The following is a 20,547-nucleotide window of genomic DNA, read 5'->3' on the forward strand; positions in this document are numbered from 1 at the left end:
TGTCCACAGGGACCGCCAACATCAACCCAAAATGAAAGTTCCTCGTGGTAGCTTTAGATAAAGGTAGATAAATGAAGTAGCCAACATTTGACTATTCATCAATATGACATGCTTCATAAACATGTTAGCATTCAGGTTAGCTGAGCATGTTAGCTAGCCTTCCAGCTAATGAGTAACATTAAAACTGTTGAATTAAATCACTTCTTTTAGCTGCTACACTTTTTAAAACAGTGTTTTTGTGAATTATTGTTTGACAATGAGTTCATATCAAAGGAGTGTAATAGCTAGTATTTGAAAAAAAAAAAGTTAGGAGTTGCAAAGGACGTGAATTTATTGAATGAACTAACAGTAAATTGCCTCCAAACCCTGCAGGATAGTATAAGACAAAACAGGACTGTTTCCCAACCACACCTGAGCATTAAGATCACCACATTTGTTCACACAAAAGGGATATTTCACTGTAACGTGGCATTAGCACCTAGCTGTCTCCATGTTGGTGAACAGGATAAACTTCAACAATACTTCACAGGGTAAAGGGATCGAGAGTGACAATTATTTAAAAAGTACTTACTTTAAAGTTCATACTAAACAAGAATATTGCACAGGTATGTGTTTTGTGCATGTCTGTGAATCTCCCATCCCTCTCCCGTAAAACATGCTCATGATGCCTTTAAGGTCACATCAAAAATGATCTCTTTGCTCAGACGTCTTTGGGAAACACCCACACCCCTCCGCACCCTCCCTCCTCACAATCAGAAAGGACAGATAAAGTGCAACACCACCTCCGGGCCACTAGCTGCTGCTGTCCCTCTGAGGGAGACACCTCCGCCAGGGGCTGTAGGGCAGCGCCAGCAGCAGGAAGAGGATCCCACCCACGATGAGGACGCCCCCCGCACAGCCAATGCACGACACCGACCAGGAGAGCTCGTGGTGGAGAGGAACCGTGTGGTCGCTGGCCAGGAAGGCCAGGACGGACTGGTGGAAAACTATCAGGGAGATAAGAACCAGGACGCCTGTGGGAGAGACATTGGACATTACCACATTGATTTTGAGACACGGTCCTGACATTTTTAAACAAATGATACCACAATTATCAATCTCTAGTACAGTTCTCATACACTAAAAACCCCAATGTTGCCCGGTGTGTTGTTGCCTCTACTGACCTGACAGAATAAAGCAGACGGACGCTGGCTTGAGGAAGAACAGTATCTCTTTACTGAGAGCCATGGTGATGCATATGGACCCCATCACCATCAGGAAGAGGCTGAATAGGGCCAACATGGCTGTCGCTACATTCAGATCTGCTCATTGAAGGAGGACAGTGCTTTTATCAATTTCGGTATATTTTCATGTTTAGGGACAGATCCTCATAATTTCATATTAAAGGTACTATAGAAATCAGATATTACTATGTATACAGGTTTTTAGAAAGCTGAAACTTCTCAAAACTCTACAACTTGCCACACCGCAATTCAGCATCAACCGTCGATGCATTGCATTGGCCCAACCCTGTTTCCTACAAAATGATGTTCCCATACAACTAAACTGCATTCTCAATAACATTTGGAGGGAAACACATTTTGTCCCGGATAATTGTCGCAGTTTGAAACAGGTGGTTAACGTTGTAAATTGAAACAAAACAAAACAAAAACCCAACAAAACCACTTGGTTAGGTTTAGTAAAACATCATGGTTTTCTTAAAATAAGTATGTTTGTTACGCTATTTAAATTAGGACATAAATTTAAATGATTTCACACGGGACACAAATACCGATCTCCTGGGTGGAGATCCTGTGTTTGTTTGACCCACCAATTCACCCCGATCTCTTCTCTATGTGGACTTTGATTAGAAACATAATTTCGATACGTCAAAAATAAAACGTAATCCGGGAGTTTCCCTAGAAACGTAATTGACGATGCAGTTTTGTTGTATGGGCCCGAGATTTTTAGGAAACCAGGCTGAATCGAATATGTGCAAGTGCACATTCCTGGTCGAATAATTCATATCAAGAACTGTCAACCTCATAATTGTCGAGATGAAAAAAAAGGATTGCCACTGTGATAATGGTAGAGCTGAAAAACGTCCATAGCTGTTGAATCCTGTCTGAAAGTATTATAAACCACTGTGCACAACATGAAAACACTTCAATATATTACTGAAACTGGACTTTGTGGATTGCAATTTTATTCTAGATATTTTCAGTCTGAGAGTGGCCGATTGCAGGCAGATACATATAAACATCCCTGTGGCTCTACGCAGAGAAGGGCATTATGGGTAATCATATGCCATAGAGGCTCACAGAGGAGCCGATACACAATCCTCCCAAATCGGAGAAATCAAAGTCAAAATCGGTTGATCCAACTAATGCCTCTTGAGCCAACTAATGCCGCTTTATGATTCCACACTGTGAAGCACAGTATTTCATACGCGTATGGGTGGCTGTATTTATTAAATCACTAAAGCGTGACAGTGATGTGGCACCAGCGAACAATGAGATTTAAATGTATGTATGTCTGTCTTTCCTCATTCAGCGTATGGCACAGTGTGATCTTAATGCATTATGAAAATGCCAGTGAAATGAGAGGTTAGACGGCAGCTTGGAGACACTTGAACGCAGCGTAGGCGGAATAGATTTCAAACACTCACAGAGCAGACAATCGCCAACCTGAAAGAGTGCGGCGAGGAGGTGAAGGGAGACAGAGAGAAAAGGAAAGGACGGAGAAAGACAGGGATGGATGATGGACAGGGGACTGAAGAATAAAGAGAGAGCATCAGAAGAGGGAGATGAAGGGGCAAAGAGGGCGCAGGGAGAGAGGGAGGCAGCGAGAGGGAGAAGAAAAGGGATAAAGAAAGGAGGGAGTGGGCGGATAAGGTGGGACAGCGGTTCAGAGAGGCCACGAGAGCCAAAAGAGGTGCATGACTCACTCTTCTGTGTTGTCTTCTGAAACAACACAAGATTTTCCCCCGTGGTGAAAAACTTGAAGTAGGTGCAGTTTGATTCTGCAGGAGGAAAAAGATGGAGGAAGAGAAGCAGTTATTGTAAATGAGAGAAACATAAACAGTGAGAGATAATCAGCCGTATAGCTCCTCGTTCCTGACCAACATCTTATTGACATTCAGACAGCCACATCTCTCTCAGCCCTGTACACATTAGTTTCAACCATTCTCCATCAAACATAATCAGCCGTGAACGACAATGACAAGCTCAAGGTGACAATCCAATGCTTCCTGCGCAATTAGCATGCGGCCATCCAGACGATGTGTTACAGTAATTAGAGTTTGGCCGTCAAATAGAATGCGACACCTCTTTCTGTTCCCTCGCACAAGCAAACAGGGCACACACACACACACACACACACACACACACACACACACACACACACACACACACACACACACACACACACACACACACACATCACTCTTAATTAGTGTGATCAAAGCCACATCCTCCGATTGTTCTGGGTTGTTTTCTTCCCCACAACAGCTATCAGCGTTACAGCACTGAGAGAAGCTGCTCAACTCAAATCCCATTGACAAAAATTCAAATCCCATCAACAAATAAAGGGGTCTCTGCAACCGGCTAGTCAGACAATAATTGGGCTTTCCTCTGTGTACGACTTTATTCATTATGGAAGATATGCTTCATGTTGTTCCATCATGGGCATCTGACTCAAAAACATACACTTAACAATAACAATGTGTAACATTTAGGGCTGTCAAAGTTAACGTGATAATAACGCACATTTTAGGTCGTAGCGGCTCAGCTTTAAAGCAGGAGTGAAGTTAAATGGTAAATGGACTTGGACTTATATAGCGCTTTTCTAGTCTTCCGACCACTCAAAGCGCTTTACACTACATGTCAGTATTCACCCATTCACACACACATTCATACACTGATGGCAGAGGCTACTAAGGTGCCAACTTTGCCCATCAGGATTTAATCTAAATACTCATTCACACACCGATGGCTATGCCTCCGGGAGCAATTTGGGGTTAAGTGTCTTGCTCAAGGACACATCGACATGTGACCCGGAGCAGCCGGGGATCGAACCACCGACCTTCCGATTGGTGGACAACCTGCTCTACCCTCTGAGCCACAGCCGCCCAGTTACTGGCATCATATGAAACTAGAGGAGGCTAAATAACTCCAAACTTACGATACATTTTAGCGAGGAACAACTGGCATGGTCATTATCAAAGGGGTCCCTTGACCTCTGACCTCCAGATATGTGAATGTAAATGGGTTCTATGGGTACCCACGAGTCTCCCCTTTACAGACATGCACACTTTATGATAATCACATGCAGTTTGGGGCAAGTCATAGTCAAGTCAGCACACTGACACACTGACAGCTGTTGTTACCTGTTGGGCTGCAGTTTGACATGTTATGATTGGAGCATATTGTTTTATGCTAAATGCAGTACCTGTGAGGGTTTCTGGACAATATCTGTCATTGTTTTGTGTTGTTCATTGATTTCCAATAATAAGTATATACATACATTTGCATAAAGCAGCATATTCACCCACTCCGATGTTGATAAGAGGATTAAATACTATAAAAAATGTGTGAATAATTTGCGATTAATGGTGACTAACTATGGAACATCATGCGATGGATACATATTTCAATCGATTGACAGCCCTGGTAACATTTAAACTGAATAGTCTGAGGATATGTCACTTCATACAACAATGTATTTTAAATGATTTACCTTTAACACACAGGTGTTATACTTAATGAAGTTACCATTATGTTGTGGTAGAATTATGAATATCCAGGGACTATATAAATGTAGATGATGCCAATCTGAACATGTGCTTCTTGTAAGATATCATACAAACCGTTGTATGAGAATATGTTGACTTTTTCATCTCATGTGTCCTGACACTGGCATTTAAATCTCTGCACTTTGGCCAACTTGTGTTGATCATGAATCATGGAGCTTTGCCAGTTAGCACAAATAGCCACAGGGCTAGTATTGATTCATTTTTGTTTGAATTTAGGGAGACATTTGACTTTCCGTCCACAGTATGTATAAATTAGCTGGTGTGTAGTCTGAAACTACCAATATACTACATGTTGGCTGCAAAATTAATCAACCTTAAATTGTCCCAAGCTCACTTGTGCTCATAAACACATGACAATGGGAGACTTATCCTACAGCATATCCAATAATAGTGAGCAAACAATCTACTACTATTTGTCTCCTTCACTCTCTTTAGATGTTAAAAAGTCCCGAGGCACACTGCAACCCCATTAACCACTAAGCTAGTAACCCTGTGAACCGTTCCCACTCATTTTGTCTGAAACTGATGACAAACACACAGCTCTTGGTGAATTTTTCTCAGTTTGTCTCTGTTTTGCTTTTTATGTGAGTCATTCTTCAAAAGGGGAGCTCATACAGGCGAGTCATGGAAATGGGGAGCGATACTGCAAATAGCTGTGATAATCTTTTTCCACATTCGACCAAAGTTTGACATCCCAATGTCATCTCAACCGACAGTCCTTCATTATTTCCATTAGCTGTTCTTGCACATGTAATGAGAACGTAGTTACGTAGGACCAGTGTTGGTGTCCCGTGTGAAACTAAAAGTGATTTTTACTGACGCTAATGACGCTACCCTGACGCTACGCCATGACGTTACGTCCGTAGCTTACGTTATGTTACAAACATATTTATTTTAAGCTACACTCTGATGTTTTGTCGACCCCAAATTAAGTGGTTTTGTTGCCTAAACCTATCTGCCAGCATTTCACAACGTTAACCACGAGCAAACTTTCTACATCAGCATACTACACAAAAGACTGCCCAAGTGGCAAAATATGATGAGTGATGAGATCCCGCTGTTAAAATGTATTTATATGGCTTGTCACGTTCTTTTTTGTATATTTAAATATTGCTTTGCCTGTCTGTTTTAGCAATGTATTGATTTAGTATACTGCTGTCTTGGCCAGTTCCTCTTTGCCAGGGTAGTTCTTGACCTCTATGAGACTTTTCAATTAATGTAAAAAAAGGACTTCCAAAATCCAAATGATATATCTCTTCACTTGAACCAAAAGCAACTTGTGGACTCGCTCTTTCACTCAGACTACGTAACAATGACTCAGGCAGTTAGTCAGCCAAAGCTTTCATCCAGCCAGCCATCAAACAGTGAGCCAAGCATCATTTGTCTAGCCAGAGAATCAGGTAGACCTCTCATTCATGCTAACTCGCTCCCTCATACTGAGCTGTCCAACGAGCAACAGTTTGACAAACGTCCAGTCAGCCAGCTGGTCTGTCAATCATCAGCTTCAAACTCCCTCCCTCACACAGACCAGTCAGCCATCATAAAAGTTAGACAGCCATCCACCTCCGGGTAGTTCAGCAGGTCCACAGCTCTCTCTCTCTGGGTCGATATCAGACACCCACAAGGTCTTGGTGCAGCCCTTCCACAGGCCGTAGTGAGCTGTCAGACATGTCTGCAAAACCAACATCAGAGAGCTTCTTTCAACACAAGAACAGCAGTGATATTAGATTGTCCATCCATCACAGGGTTCAGCTTGAGACACCAAACAGGAAATTACTGTTTAGTTGTGGTTTTTCTCACCATGTTATATGTACTGTAGAAAACATCCCTGGACAGACTGATATGAAATACACCATATGAACAAAAGCTCCTGTTTATTGTTAATTCCAATATTTGTATTGGTTTATGTATTTATACCTGGTTGTTATAGTAACTCTTAGGAGGTGCCAGCTCCACCCAGAACTCTGTCCCCATCCCAAGGACTGTCAGGACTATGCCCACGATGGCCACGAAGAATGCCAACTTGATCTGGAGACAGAACACATTAGAAAACAGTGTCAATGTTGAATTAAAGAGTTATCAAAACATTTATTAGCAACCTGTATTGACACATACAATACAGTTCTGCAGACTTTCTTACTCACAAATCATAGTGTGCTAATGCTAAAATCAATGTTAGGAAAAATCTGAAATTATTCTTATTCTAATTGCAAAGAAATTGAAAGAACCGACAAGTTAACATGCACACAATCTCATCAGCTATCAGTCTGAAAACAATATTTCTGGGCCAAGACTTCCTTTTCCGTGCTCTGCTTATTGTTTACAGTGCGATTAGCAACTTGCGATGCGAGACTGGAGTTGGAGTTGAGAGACGACGCGTACGACCGGATTGTTTCAAAAGTAGCCAGTTTACAAGCTACTTTTAAACCAGACAAAAGCTAAATAATCATCAGACAATAGCGGTTGTATCAGGATACATTGCACTACATCATGTCCATTTCCTCATATAGCATTTAGTCCCCTTGCAACCTCTCTTTCTCAGGCACTTACTATGATCATTTAATGTCTGTTGGAGTTCAGTACATAGGGGATGGACATTGGAGCTGGACCATAAGGTGCTGTGATGTACACAAAGAGAACAACGGAGCTAGTTAATTAAGATAAGCTAGAAGATATCCTACAATAACGTGCAGTGAGGAAGTAACAACACCAAAGGGAAAGAACAATCTGCATTCTGATTTCAAAGTCCCCTCCCGCCCCCCAAATGAGCAGTTGAGGTGCATGGGTGGGCTCTTGTACTCCTGGGTGGAGATGTGGAGAGTGAAGATGCTTTTTGAAAGTGAGGACTTTTTGTTTTTGGGCAGGGAATTAAGGTCCTCTAAACAACTTTTATATATGTGGGAAATTGTCTTTATGTGATGAAATCTCAGCAGGTTCTAATGGTTACATAACATGTTATCTCCATAATCTCAAAGAACTGCATTTGATATTTTGCAAATACTTAGTTTCTAACATTAGATCTGCTCTCGTGAAGAGTTTCCTCCCCTGTGGACGAGCCTGATTTCAATGGCAGCTGTATGACTGATTGGTTCCATTAGAGTACTTCCATACAGCCTGAATGAGAATACACATTCACAGAGTATGAAAGCAGTCACCTTCCCCTCCTGGGCCTCACTCATGGCGTGTCCTGTTGACGTCGTCCTGCGGCGCTTGTTCCCGCGTGCAGTCATGAGGCCGGTCAGACCTCCCGCACCCTGGGGTGCTCCTCCCGGTGCAGCCATCGTCCCTGGCACCGCCGGACCAATCGTGCGGCCCTCCTCATCGGTCACAAAAAAGGTAGACCACATGTTGTGACGAAATAGAAAACAACTAAGACAGCTGAGTAGGATTCAGTTTGGAAGCCAGGCTTACCTTGTGCTTTGCCCTTGATGGGGATGGTTACAATTTTAGCAATAGAAAAATTGCTAAAACAAAAACAGAAAACTGTTGTGTATACTCAGTTTGTGCCCATTAAGAAAACACCTGAGACAGTCATAAAGTCAAATAATGTCAAACGTGACAGAAAGGAAGCAGAAGCACAGGAAGAGGTAGAAAAGGAAATGACTGTGATGAGAACTAACAGCAAAATAAAGCGTGATGCAAAAGTCGAAAAATAGTTCAAAAACTGAACATACGTCTCTGGAAACTTTAGCAGTCAAAGGCAGGAATCAGCCTTCTCTTGAGAAAAAGCCTTTGAAAAAATGGCGGCTTCGATGATGGATGGAAATCCGATAAATGAATCATCATGAAAAAAGATAATGACTGAAAATATGTGTAGAAATATTTCCCCACCAGAGTCTGTAGAGGTAGAAGTCAGGAGTGGATGAAGTGATGCTGCCTAGAGATGGAAATGGATGACAAAAGAAAAAATACATAATCACCTGACACAAAGGTCTTTTGATATCACAGTCTATAAAGAACAGAAATGTATACATGGAGGAATGCTGCAGGCGTAGAAATCGCTGCACATTTCATGGCACAAAAATAAACCAAGAAGCACAACATGAGCGTTTTGGTAAACAGAGAGCATGCAATATCCACACCAGCAGAATTAGCACTCTGCTTTCTCCACTGATTTACACAGGAACACGTAAATCAGATGTAGAGATGAATTACACTGGTGTCTGTATATACAGACCTGTGTGTACAGACACATATGCACTTATATGTGAAGTCCTAAATTTTGGACCCTTGTGGACGTGAGTGATAATGAAAATTACTTCACTTCTTTGTCAATTTCCATCTTAAGTTCAACATACATCTTTCAACAGAAAAAAAAGAAATTCCAGATCGGGTACTAAATAAAGATCCTAAGATCAGAGAGGATGTTCAGTAGGTGGGAGGAAAGCAAGATGAAAAACAATTGGAAAGACGATTGGAAAGCCAAAACAAAATACATCTGGACTACTGCATAATTCTTGAAGCTTTTTCTTCAAGAATTATGTCTTTACTGATTTTAACAACAAAAAAGGTCAACTACTGAAAATACTGCAGACAAGTTACAGAGTCTACAATCGGGATTTCTGTCACTGTTCACCTCTGGCATTAATATGCAAGCTGCATCTGGATATGTTATCTGGATATGGAAGAATGCAGGTAGATCAGCCAAACTACGTCCGTAGAGTAGGCGGTCTGGCTTGCATTTTGATTTAGGATCTCTGCTAGTTGTGGATCTGTACAGTTTGCCCACATAGTAAAGGAAAAGGTTACCAGACAAGGTGAAAGGTCAACTGACTTTTTTTGTTATCTCAAGCAACAGCACCCTCCCCTTGACCTGGGAAGCAATATTACAAAATCCTCTATGGTGAAGGAATGACCTGCCTTGCTCTGCCTCTGATTGGCTTATCCTGATATTCTTACCCTAACCCGGACCAATCTCACTCTTCATGCCTAAACCTAACCAATCCTACCAACGAAGGCAACGAGTACTAGCCAATTGTAGAGCAGGTCATGCCTTGGATTGGGATTAAGTGACCTGGGAAGCGCTGTACAAGGCTTCCACCAGCTGCATATTGAGATACAATCACACTACAGGGAAAATCAAGATAACAAGAATGTATTGAAATACAGACTGCAAAAACATACCACTAAATAGCCTCTTATTTCCTGCTTTGGGAAGGATTTGTTTAACTATCTTTTGTTCCTACAGAGTTTGAATGCAGTTATTGTAAGTCACTTTAAACAAATGCGTCTGCCAAATGAATGTAATTGAATGTTAATAGCAGGGGTAAATGGGGTCTCCTTGCTGCCCAAATCATGAAAATGTAAAAGGATGACAAGTTACCAAAACTCTACTGAATCCAAGTAACTAGATTAAAAGCATCGGCTCCTCTGTAATTGTGCAGTGTGAAAACAAACAAGTCAAATCTAAAAATGCAACAATGTAAGTCTTTCTACTATAATATGTTATAGTGTACATAGACCAAAAACATGAACTGTATGTATCATCCAGAATAAAGAAACTTCTTCAGTGTGAACAAAAGTACAGAAGTGGAGCGAGCTTCCTCCAATCACAAACAATTATCTGTACTGGCTGTTCTACTTTCTCCATTAGGACAGAAAAGCAATATAAAAGCACTTAGCATAGTGAAATCACAATCAATTATCTATTTTGAGATGTTATGTGACAGCAAACACATTGAAAAAACAGTCAGCATGCTGAAATCATAGCCTGCTGTCTATTCTGAGACGCTTTGTGGTACCTCGGCGGTACAAAACCACCCATCATGTTCAAGCCATAACCAATTATCTATTCCAAGAAGCTGCGCGATGGAGAAGTCACGCAGATACGCTGCCGATGAATTGAATCTTAAACCCTTTATGTCTGTAGGGTGAATGAAGCAGCTGTCCTGCTGCGTTCCACCAGGATGTGGTGACAACAGACATGACATGCAGCCCGCCTTCTTGTTAGCAAAAATGAAACACATCCCCCGGGGAGAACACATAACTTTTCTTTCCCATCACAGTATGTCTTGTTAACAAGCTAACATACTACAGAGTTTAAGTTTAGGTTCACTTTCCAACAAAGTTCTTCATGGAATACAGATAATAATACAAAACAGCAGAGTACAATACATCACATATACATTTATTCACCTCATATGCTGTTATTAACTTAAATGTTATCAGTAAATTCAAACACTCGACACAGCTACTCAGATTCAGTCAGTCGTTAAGAAAATCTGCAGATAGTACTAATGCAACTATCAAATAAGAAATCCATGCTGCAGTGGGACACCATGTCAAAATTGAACCAAAGCATAAACAAGATGCTTCATGTACTTTATGCAGAAACTGATCAAATTGATTGAAGCCTAAAAAAAGTATGTATTTTTGTAAATTTTAGAAATATTTACTTTAATGTTCTTTGTTTTATGTGTTATATTCTTGAGAATAATAAAATCCGGCTAGGAGAAAAAGAAGAAAAAGAAGTAGCGATAGCCTGTTCTCATACACCGTTCGTAGCTACCTACGAAAAGTAATGCACTGTAATCCGTAAATATCTCACCAAATCAGTTCGTATGTAATCCACGTAACTGCGAACAGGGAAGTATAAAGAGCGACAAACGTCACATAGGGAGGAGGTCGGGGTGGATGGGTAGGTCAAAAAACAAATAAGTGAATAACTTTGCGTAAGCTATGCAAACCGTAGTGATAGAAGAAGAAGTGATAGTAATAGCAGTAGTATATTTTACATTGTAGGTCTTAAGCCAATGCTGTAATCCAAACATATGCAATGAAGGATCTCAAAGGTACTTTGGCAGGTGCATGCATTACATGCAGGCATCAAACCTGCAACCTCTGTTACATGAGAGATAACATGAACTACCCCACTGCTGGACAACAACTGCAATACTGATGTTAAGAATAACCGTCATTACAGAACAAGTTAGTTAATAAAAGTGTAATGTTATTTGTCAAGAATATAAATATAAATATAGAGTAAACTCTGCTGTCCTTACTCATGAAATGTGAACACGGCTCTCTAGATAAGGCATCCAATTGGCCTCACTGTAAAAGTAGCATGGAAGCACGAAGAAGGAACTCATTACAGCAGCTGTGAGCAGCGACAAACACTCTTTAACAAGTTCACTCTTTAAAATATCTCCACAAATAAGCCAACGTGGACTGGGCTTGTAGGAGAAGGATCCTGCGTCATATCAAAGCAACCTGGACTCCATAAACACTCAACGTTAGAAGAAGAAGCCAGTTCAGCTTTATCCCCCCCCCCCCCCAGCCCAACCCAAAAAGCCCAAACAGTTCAGCAGCCAAATAATATCATGCTGAAATTAGACACATTACTTTGATTTTTTTCACTCTTTAACACATTGTGCTGCACGCGTGCTCCACAACGCTCGCCGCCACTTCACAAATAGTATCACAACAATGATATTAACAAGTTGCTGACCTGGTTTTTGTGTGTGTGCTTCTGCTCAGAGTGGCGGAGGGCGAGGAGAGGCGAGGAGAGGGAGTGGGCGAGGGAGAGAGAGGTTGGCGGGTGAGGGAGGGGAAAAGAGGGTGGGAGGTCGAAGTAGGAGTTGGTGTTACGTCCGAGGGAGGATGGGGGGGTTAAGAGTGTGTGTGTGTGTGTGTGTGTGTGTGTGTGTGGGGGGGGGGGGGTGTTGTTGAAGGGTGAAAAAGAGCATCAACTGAATGCCCGTGTGTGTGTGTGCATATATTTGAGTGTACAGCGTGTGGGTACCTGTGCACACACACATATAGGGTTGCAGGAATCCATATCGGTGTGTGCAAGTATGCATTTATCTGTGAGTGTGCATGTGCATGCCTGTGTATTAGCTTGCAAGCCTATATGTGTGTGTGTGTGTGTGTGTGTGTACACTTGTCAAGCTAGCTTTGTGAGGACCAATTTGAGTTTTAGCCCTACAGAGTGAGGACATTTTTGGAAAGTGAGGACATTTTAGGTGGCCCTCACCTTCGGACAGACCATCAAAGGCCTGTTTGTGGGTTCAGACTTGGTTTTAAAGTTCAGTTTAGAATTAGGTTTAGGTTAGGGTTAGGGATGGGGTCAGACATTTAGTTGTGATGGTTTAGGTTAGGGTTAGGGATGGGGTCAAAACGAGTGTCCTCACAAAGATAGAAGTACACGACTGTGTGTGTGTGTGTGCGTGTGTTTGTGTGTGAGGTATGCAGTCACACTGTAGCTTCTGTAAATTAATCTGTTTGTTTATGCTAACGTGGACAGTTGTGCTGGACGAGTCTCTTATGTGGAAATGTGTCAGACCACACACACAACCCCAGCTCCTTATCCGTGTGTGTGTGTGTGTGTGTGTGTGTGTGTGTGTGTGTGTGTGCGTGTGCGTTCTGCCTCCCTTCCATCTATTTTTGCCCCCCACCTGTTAATGACATTAAAGCCGACCCGGGGGAAAGGGCTGCAGCGGGGGGCTTGTGTCAGCTGGACTCTGGCTGTGAGGCTCATGTCTGCGGCCGTCGCTACGACCCCGCTGATTGAAGTGGGAATTGAAGATTCATCACCTCAAACACAAGTTACACGGTCGGCCGGTTGGCTCACATGGTCGGATGTTGGAGCCGTGAGATCGAGTTCCAACCGGACAGTGAAACCGTCACATCCCATTGCCTGCTGACACATGCGATGCAGCAGTTTATACAGCTGTTCCAGCTAAAAGAGGAAAAAAAGCTTTAATAGTCTAATTTTAAAATGTTAACAGTGTTGTGCTCCATGAAGTGGTCTGTTGGGATCAACACTTAAAGAAGATGCACTATGAAAAACTAAAATGGTTTCTTCTTGGGGTGGACTATAGATGATGCTTTGTTTCGTCAACTTTTTCATGTGATGAAGCCATTTGACCTGCCCATAGGCGGTAACCTCTGTCTGTGTCTGAAAAGTGTCAATCCAGTGTTAATTTCATGAACAAAAACTATGACAAAATATGTTCAGCAGACTTTTTTTTCCATGACTAAGAAACAATGGTAACGATATCAAACGTGCACTTTCGTTGTTAAAAAAAGACAAACATTTTAGTTTTGTCTTTTTTTAACAAGTAGTAGTAGTAGTTTGAAAAATACAAACTTTACAAAAATGTCATTCATGTCATCACCTTCCACCCTCTTTTCCGTTGCCATTGTCTCAGGCTGTTGTCTTAGACCACAGTCCTCGCATTGTGCTACTATAATGCATAAAGTTTGCGGGTCAGGTTTGGCTGGTTGATTAACGCATATTTTTGCAAGCCGGTGGGTGCGACTGAACTGTGCATCACTAATGAACACAGTCAGGTTTGATCTTATCATTATGAAAAACACAGGTTGAATGATTAAGAAGCAGCTTTGCAGTTATTCGGAGTTCTCCTAACTGTATGTGAAATAAGTTTGACTAAAATGACAACTTTTTTGGTTTGGCTGAGTGAAATGTTTGATAAAATCGAATGACTAAAAAAGGGAATCTGACACAGGACTAAGACTCAATTAAAAAATAGCTGACAAAATTAAGAGAGAAAACCTTTTAACTAAATTACTTTTTGCGTTGTCGTCAACTAAAGGCCCTGAAACACCAAGCCGGCAGTCAGCCGTCAGGCAGTCTGGGGACGCCGGTGAGCATCCTAGTTTTTGTGGTGTGTCCCGCACCATCGGCTCTAGTCTAGTTGGAGGTTTTTCTGCTAATTCAGCATGTTGAATCGGTGGTGGAGCTCATCGGTGAGAGATATCACTCTGGTTGTTCAGCTTAAACAAATTAGTGCAGGAGAAGAGAAACGGAAGTGAGGTGGTGGGTGAGAGTGGTGTGAAAATGTGCCGCTTTGTTTCATGTACGTATCTTGTATATCCGCTGTCCTCGGTCTTCCTGTTCCTGCCACCTGCTGGTGTGGAGAGCTATTTCATCTCAGGCGTGACGCAGTCAGGCGTGACGCAGTCGTTTATTGTTAAGTAAACAATCAATTAAAGCAAAACAGGCTGCAGGCAACCAACAAACAAGGTGCAGCAAACAGAAGCGAACACAAAGTGTGTTGGTATGAAAATCAACTCAGGAATGGGCTCTAGATGGCGCCGAAATCAATAAACAAGTATAACAAAAGGGCTACAAACTAGAAGTTAAAATCACAGCTGAGCTGGCAAACAATTTGATATGAACAAGAAAATAAAACTCTACTCCAACTACTCTCAGGATAATAAAACTAAATACATTAATGGCAGCCACTCGCTTACCTAGTGTTATTAAACAGAAAAGTATCGAACCAAAAATGCACAGCAATATGTGTCCTAACAAATAAACTAATCTCTAGCCCAGTCCCAAAAAAGTTACAAATGCTTCTAAGTTCTAAACGAACAACATACTAATCACTAATACCACAAGGTAGTAGTTTACACAGAGTCAAGTATTAACAAAGAAGCCGCGTGGTGGACTGATCAATAGATAATCACAGCCACCTGTGCCGTTCATCCCCAGGCCTCTTTTATCTGATTCAAATGGTTTCCGCCCCAGCCGCGGAGCAGTGGACAGCAGTGGTGACATCATACAAAGAGGGCGGGAGGAAGCAAACGCTGCAAGGACGCCGCACCAATCATCATCAGACATCCCAGCAAGGCGGGCCAGCCCTGCAAAGATGGTTCGTGATAGGGAAGACCTACCACTCTGATTAGTTTTGACCTAGTAACAATTACGGAACCCGTAACACTGGCCATCAGCTGTAGTCTTTGCGGTGTGTTCAAATGCAACTTGTTTGCCAAGACAAAGGCCACGCAACAGTCAGCCTTCATTGCCACTAGTTCTTTGATGTTGGCTTGGTGTGTCTGGACCTTAAAACTGGACTAAAACTACAGAGGATAAAAACGTCGAAAATGTGACTAAAACTAATAAGACTTTCTGTCTAAAGACAGATATTAAATCATCAATCGCCAAATGTTAATTCAGTAATTTCTCCATCTCTCTGATCAGAGGGTCATTGCCTGGTCCTTCTGTGGCCTGGGAGGGAGAGAGAGAGAGAGAGAGAGAGAGAGAATACTGCAGTCAGATGTGCTTGGCATTGTGATAAATGGTGTGTGTGCAAACAAGAAGGTCAGATGGACAAAGACAGACAGAGATGGAGGACTGAATAGAAGGGAGAGAAAGATTAAGTAAAAGACAAGAAAAACAGAGGAAAGAGAAGAACCAAAGAATGATGGACACAGAGACAAGACGGGCTCAGACGGTTACCTCACCGCTGAGCAGCCAAATTAAAATGCACAGCATGCTGAGGTGAAGGCTAGAGGCTGATGTAGAGCAGTTCACAGTTATCAACTGATTACATGGGACTTTTATTAATAGTCAGCCCTGGAGCTACTGGCAAATACTGGTTCAACACCAGTTAACACATGGTTTAAAAAAAATCAAAAAGGTTTTACCAAAGTAAATAAACATGATAGCATTTCCACTTCTCCGGTATTGTGGCTGCATCTGCTACCGCGTCCGGTGCCTGCTTGACACCAACTGCCACCATCATTAATTAAATACGTCTGTACTAGGGACTACCAATGCTAACGAGGGACTACCAAGGCTTAGTGACAAAGTGGCAGCCTGGAGAATGAGACTTCTCAGTCACTGCCAAAGACATCAAGAACTCCCAGCAAGCATGCTGATGCTGTGGGAACCAACGCACGGGCATCGATCACAGGGACGTCCCACACCAACATACATGGACGTACTGAGGACAGATGCTGGACAGTGCTGGCGAGCTAGCCAGATGTATGGAGGACTGAGACAGCTGGAAGCTCCGCTGGAAAGCCCGTCTGGGGACGAACCAATGATATCAATTCTGATAGTTGTATTATCACTCTTTTACATCCACTACTATTGGTTTTGTGTTATCAGTCCTACTTGTATTAGCTATTACAGCTAGTAGGCTATTATTGTGGCTGGTTCTCTCTCTCTCTCTCTCTCTCTCTCTCTATCTATCTCTCTCTCTCTCTATCTATCTATCTATTTCCCCAACCGGTCTCGGCAGATGGCCGCCCGCCCTGCGCCCGGTTCTGCTCCAGGTTTCTTCCCAGTAATCGGGGAGTTTTTCCTGGCCACAGCACGCTTGGTGGATCTTGTTGGGTCTTGTTGGGTCTCTAAACTATGGTGTATGGTCATAGACCTGCTCTATATATAAAGCGTCCTGAGATAACTTCTGTTGTGATTTGTCGCTATACAAAAATAAATTGAATTGAATTGAATTGAATTGAACTTTCATCCCCCTGTTTTGTCCCATGAAGCAAAAGAGCTGATTTTCTTCCAAAGCATGGATACCTTCATTTACTGATGATGCATTGATGTTGAAATGTGTGGTTTTGTGAACTGATTGCAATAGATTTATTGCTTTCTTTTGTACCACTGTGATGTGTTATTGCTGCTTCACTACACCCGCTAACTGTTTGAATATCACTCTAAAGTCCAGAGCTTAACTTAATCCACTTTGTTTTATTTGACCCTTTATTCAAACAGAAAAAGATGACTTCACACCAGACTTCACAGCGATTGGTCTACGGGAGCAACTGAAGGTTGGGTGCTTTGTTCAAGGACAATTGGACGTTAAGTGTTCAGGGAAAAGAGAGTATTATTTATTCACTTTCTCCTCCAAGCTCGCTCAGCCAATCAGGCGATACATGAACCAGTGACCTTCTGGTGTGCTGACTCCTTATCAGCATAATATTAGTTTCCAATAAACGTAGGTGCTAAAGAATGTAGTCATGTATCTTTAATGGGAAACAGCGGTACTAAATCCGCCTGTGCATCAGTCCCCGGTGCAGTAGTGAGCCCTAACCATAAGATGGCACTCCCTGGCAGGGAGGCATGCAGGGAGGGAGTGGTGGAGGGCGTGAACCTGAGCTGCTCCAATCCTTCAGACATGCAGAGAGTCAGGAGCCTGAACCCTGAACTTGTGTGTTGAAGTGAGGTCTGATGGGATTAGAACAACACAAAGGGGCAAGAGGATTCATTAGGATGTTGACCTGTTGAGGACGAAGCAGTCAGGTTCATGTGTACAGACTGAGAAGCTGCACCATTACAATTCATGTCACATCCAGTCATATACCAACCTGATCTCATGGGAAGCGTATAGCACAACATTTTAAGGACAGTTTGCTTGTCATTACAACACATTTAATGTTTAACGTTGTGAATCATGGTCACGGTTATGTTTAGGCAACAAAACCACTAAGTTAGATTAAGAAAAACATCAGGGTTGGGCTTAAAATAAGTACGTAAAATACGTACATAAACAATGTCACATAAGTACTTAAAACACGTCACAGACATCACTAACGTAACTTCAAAATAACCCAACACTTTGGGACATGAACATAATTGAAAGTCCTGTGTTTGTTGGACCCATCCACCTCCACTACTCCCCACCATAAGCAGTCACTCTCACTTTTTATTCTATATCACTAGCTCTGAGCGTAGCATATTCATGTGGATGTGTTTACATTACAGTCAAGAACAGACTATATGGCGCGAAATGATACGGCAAAAGCAAGCATTGATATTGCACTCTAATTGACAAATTGCCGTGCCACATACGCCATTTGGTGAGACCGGGCTGTGTATGCGCACTGTATCAGATGGACAGTCAGATCAGCAGTGAAATACAGGTCAGGTTGCCCTGGCATTGCAAGGCCACGTTTATTTCTTTATACCTTTTCAACACAGAGGCAATTCAAAGAGCTTTACAGCAAAATGTAAAACCACAATGAAATGAGAGACAAAGCAATCCATCAAAGGCGCAGGAAAACAGAAACTTTTACAACTCAAATAAAATGTCACCTAAGTTTTAGCCTGGCTCTGGACCGCTGAATTTTTGCTTACATCTTCGATTTGTTTAGGGATTCAAATAGGTCTGGTGTCATTGTCTGGAGCTGCTTCTTCTATTTGTAGACCAAACAGCGTTGTATCTATATATAGGATTAAGGATGGGGATGTTATATTCCTATAGCTATCTAGCAACCTGGCTAGTTCCATAAAAAATAGCAACAGAAAAATGTCCACAATGTGACAAGCGTGGATGAGATTGATGCATCTGTGTATGCTTTTTGTAAATTGGCTTATGCTATCTTACACACACGGTCCCTAAAATATTTATGATTCCAGACATTGATAGACAAAGTAATAGTAGTACTAGACACAGTTTGTGTCTCTCACTGATTATAATTACATTCAAGTCTCACAGAGCTCATCAATATTTTTTTTAGGAGATAAATCACTGGCGATCTTGCAAAAATCCAGGAGGCAAAACCTACCACTGTATTTCTACAATCCTCAGACTCTTCTATCAATCTAAATCTAAAAACATTCTGTCTGCTGCTTTTTTTTTTACTTATTTACAAAGTTATGGCTCAACTTCTTAATCCAAACAAAGATGTTAGCCTCAAAGTGGTTCATTGTTGAACAACTGAAAGATAACCAGAAATGTATCCTTTATAGATGTTTAGCTCTGAGACTTAAATGTAATCATACATGGGATGCCCAAAGGAAGTTCCAGTAGTTCCAGCGTTGATCAACTTATGCATATTGGATGTGATTTGTAACACCATGTTTTGGTTTTACAGGAGATACGGCTTCAATGATGAGGACTAACTGGTTGGTTTTCTATCAGAAGCATTGGGGACTGTCAGTGGATGAGACCGTCTCAAAGCTATAGTATTTCTACACTCACAAATGGCACAAATGGCCATAATCTTGCATCAGTATCCTTCTTCTTTCATTGTTTTTTAATGTATATGTATTTCTGCTTTTACTTTTTTATTATATACTTACATACAAATAGTAGACTGATTCAGATCTGAACAAGGTTGAAGGAAATGTTCAAGGTCAAAAGCTCAGTTAGCTTGGTGTGAGTGGGATTTTGTGTATTCTCCAAAGAAATAAGATTATTGTGTTGCCACAGTGAGAGCAGAGCTGTGTCAGCGACTTCTCTTGTGCCTCCCAGATTAAGTTAAGGAAGTGGCTGATGCAGAGAGAGAAAAGGAGATTGCCATCGAAGGACAGAACTGGAGAAAAGTGGAAAAAGATATTTTAGAAAAGAGGGCTTTTGAAGAAACAAACGGAGATGATGGCGGTCCGCTGGTGCATCTAATCAAGCTCATCTCTTCTTCCTGATCTGACTCATAATGCACAGATGTAGGCAGATGCACACAAACACAGAGACAAACCTTTCAGTGCACAGTTTGTTCTTCTTTTTCTCTGTGACCTTGTTATTCATCCGCTCACTCCCTCCATCAGCAGCTCTCCTCTGTCTTCAGTTCTTATTGTACAAAAGACAATTAGACATAATTATCCACCTGCGTCAGTGATGACCTGCAGGTCACGGTCCAAATAACCTCATGTAGAAAATGTTCTAGTGTCTTGATGATGTGTTACAGTAATTATGGCAGAACAAAACTCAGACAAAGGGAACATTGTGTTTTCTGTGAGTGTCATTTAATTTTATGCTCAACTGAAGTCTCCCTAAACACACAGTGGAGATAAAGTGTGGTACATTTTGAAATTCTGTGTACTTTGGGAGCAAAAAAACTCATTACTTTCATTGTGGATACCAGCACTCCAAAGTCTTGAAATAAAGTGCTTCTAAAACTTCTGGTTGGCTGTTATTTGGCATACAAATCAAGTCATATTTTCACAAGACTGAGAAGTAAGCTGGCCAATAAGAGTGGATATCTGAGGACTGAGGACTTGATATATCACCATCCACAGTAAGAATTCTTCTTCTTCCTGGCAAGAACAAGTCTTT

At 41.8% G+C, this 20,547-nt stretch overlaps 1 protein-coding gene across 5 annotated transcripts; it reads right to left on the minus strand.

The window, feature by feature from the left end:
• Window positions 1-266: 266 nt before the first annotated feature.
• Window positions 267-12,348, minus strand: LOC141754702 (voltage-dependent calcium channel gamma-6 subunit-like). Of its 5 annotated transcripts, none has more exons than XM_074613952.1 (9): window positions 12,240-12,348; window positions 8,467-8,669; window positions 8,204-8,256; window positions 7,948-8,109; window positions 6,710-6,820; window positions 6,356-6,464; window positions 2,927-3,001; window positions 1,164-1,301; window positions 267-1,013 (listed from the first exon to the last, which is right to left on the minus strand). In XM_074613952.1, exons 4-9 carry the CDS (start codon window positions 8,071-8,073, stop codon window positions 793-795), a joined length of 780 nt encoding a protein of 259 aa, XP_074470053.1. In that variant the 5' UTR covers window positions 8,074-8,109; window positions 8,204-8,256; window positions 8,467-8,669; window positions 12,240-12,348; the 3' UTR covers window positions 267-792. The 5 variants fall into 5 exon arrangements, with proteins under 5 accessions (XP_074470053.1, XP_074470054.1, XP_074470050.1 ...); XM_074613953.1 differs by having other exon boundaries at window positions 8,204-8,314; XM_074613949.1 differs by having other exon boundaries at window positions 7,948-8,256.
• Window positions 12,349-20,547: the final 8,199 nt, after the last annotated feature.

Source organism: Sebastes fasciatus, chromosome 17 (assembly GCF_043250625.1).
Source record: "Sebastes fasciatus isolate fSebFas1 chromosome 17, fSebFas1.pri, whole genome shotgun sequence".
Classification (NCBI taxonomy): Eukaryota; Metazoa; Chordata; class Actinopteri; order Perciformes; family Sebastidae; genus Sebastes; species Sebastes fasciatus.

Excerpts from the sequence above, each read along its gene's own strand:
- LOC141754702 (XM_074613949.1), bottom strand. The coding sequence starts at position 8,139 with ATGTGGTCTACCTTTTTTGTGACCGATGAGGAGGGCCGCACGATTGGT. Across the intron at positions 6,465-6,709 it reads AGAGTTACTATAACAACCAG|ACATGTCTGACAGCTCACTA; the intron begins GTATAAATACAT and ends TTGGTTTTGCAG. Across the intron at positions 1,302-2,926 it reads TCAGAAGACAACACAGAAGA|ATCTGAATGTAGCGACAGCC; the intron begins GTGAGTCATGCA and ends TTCAATGAGCAG.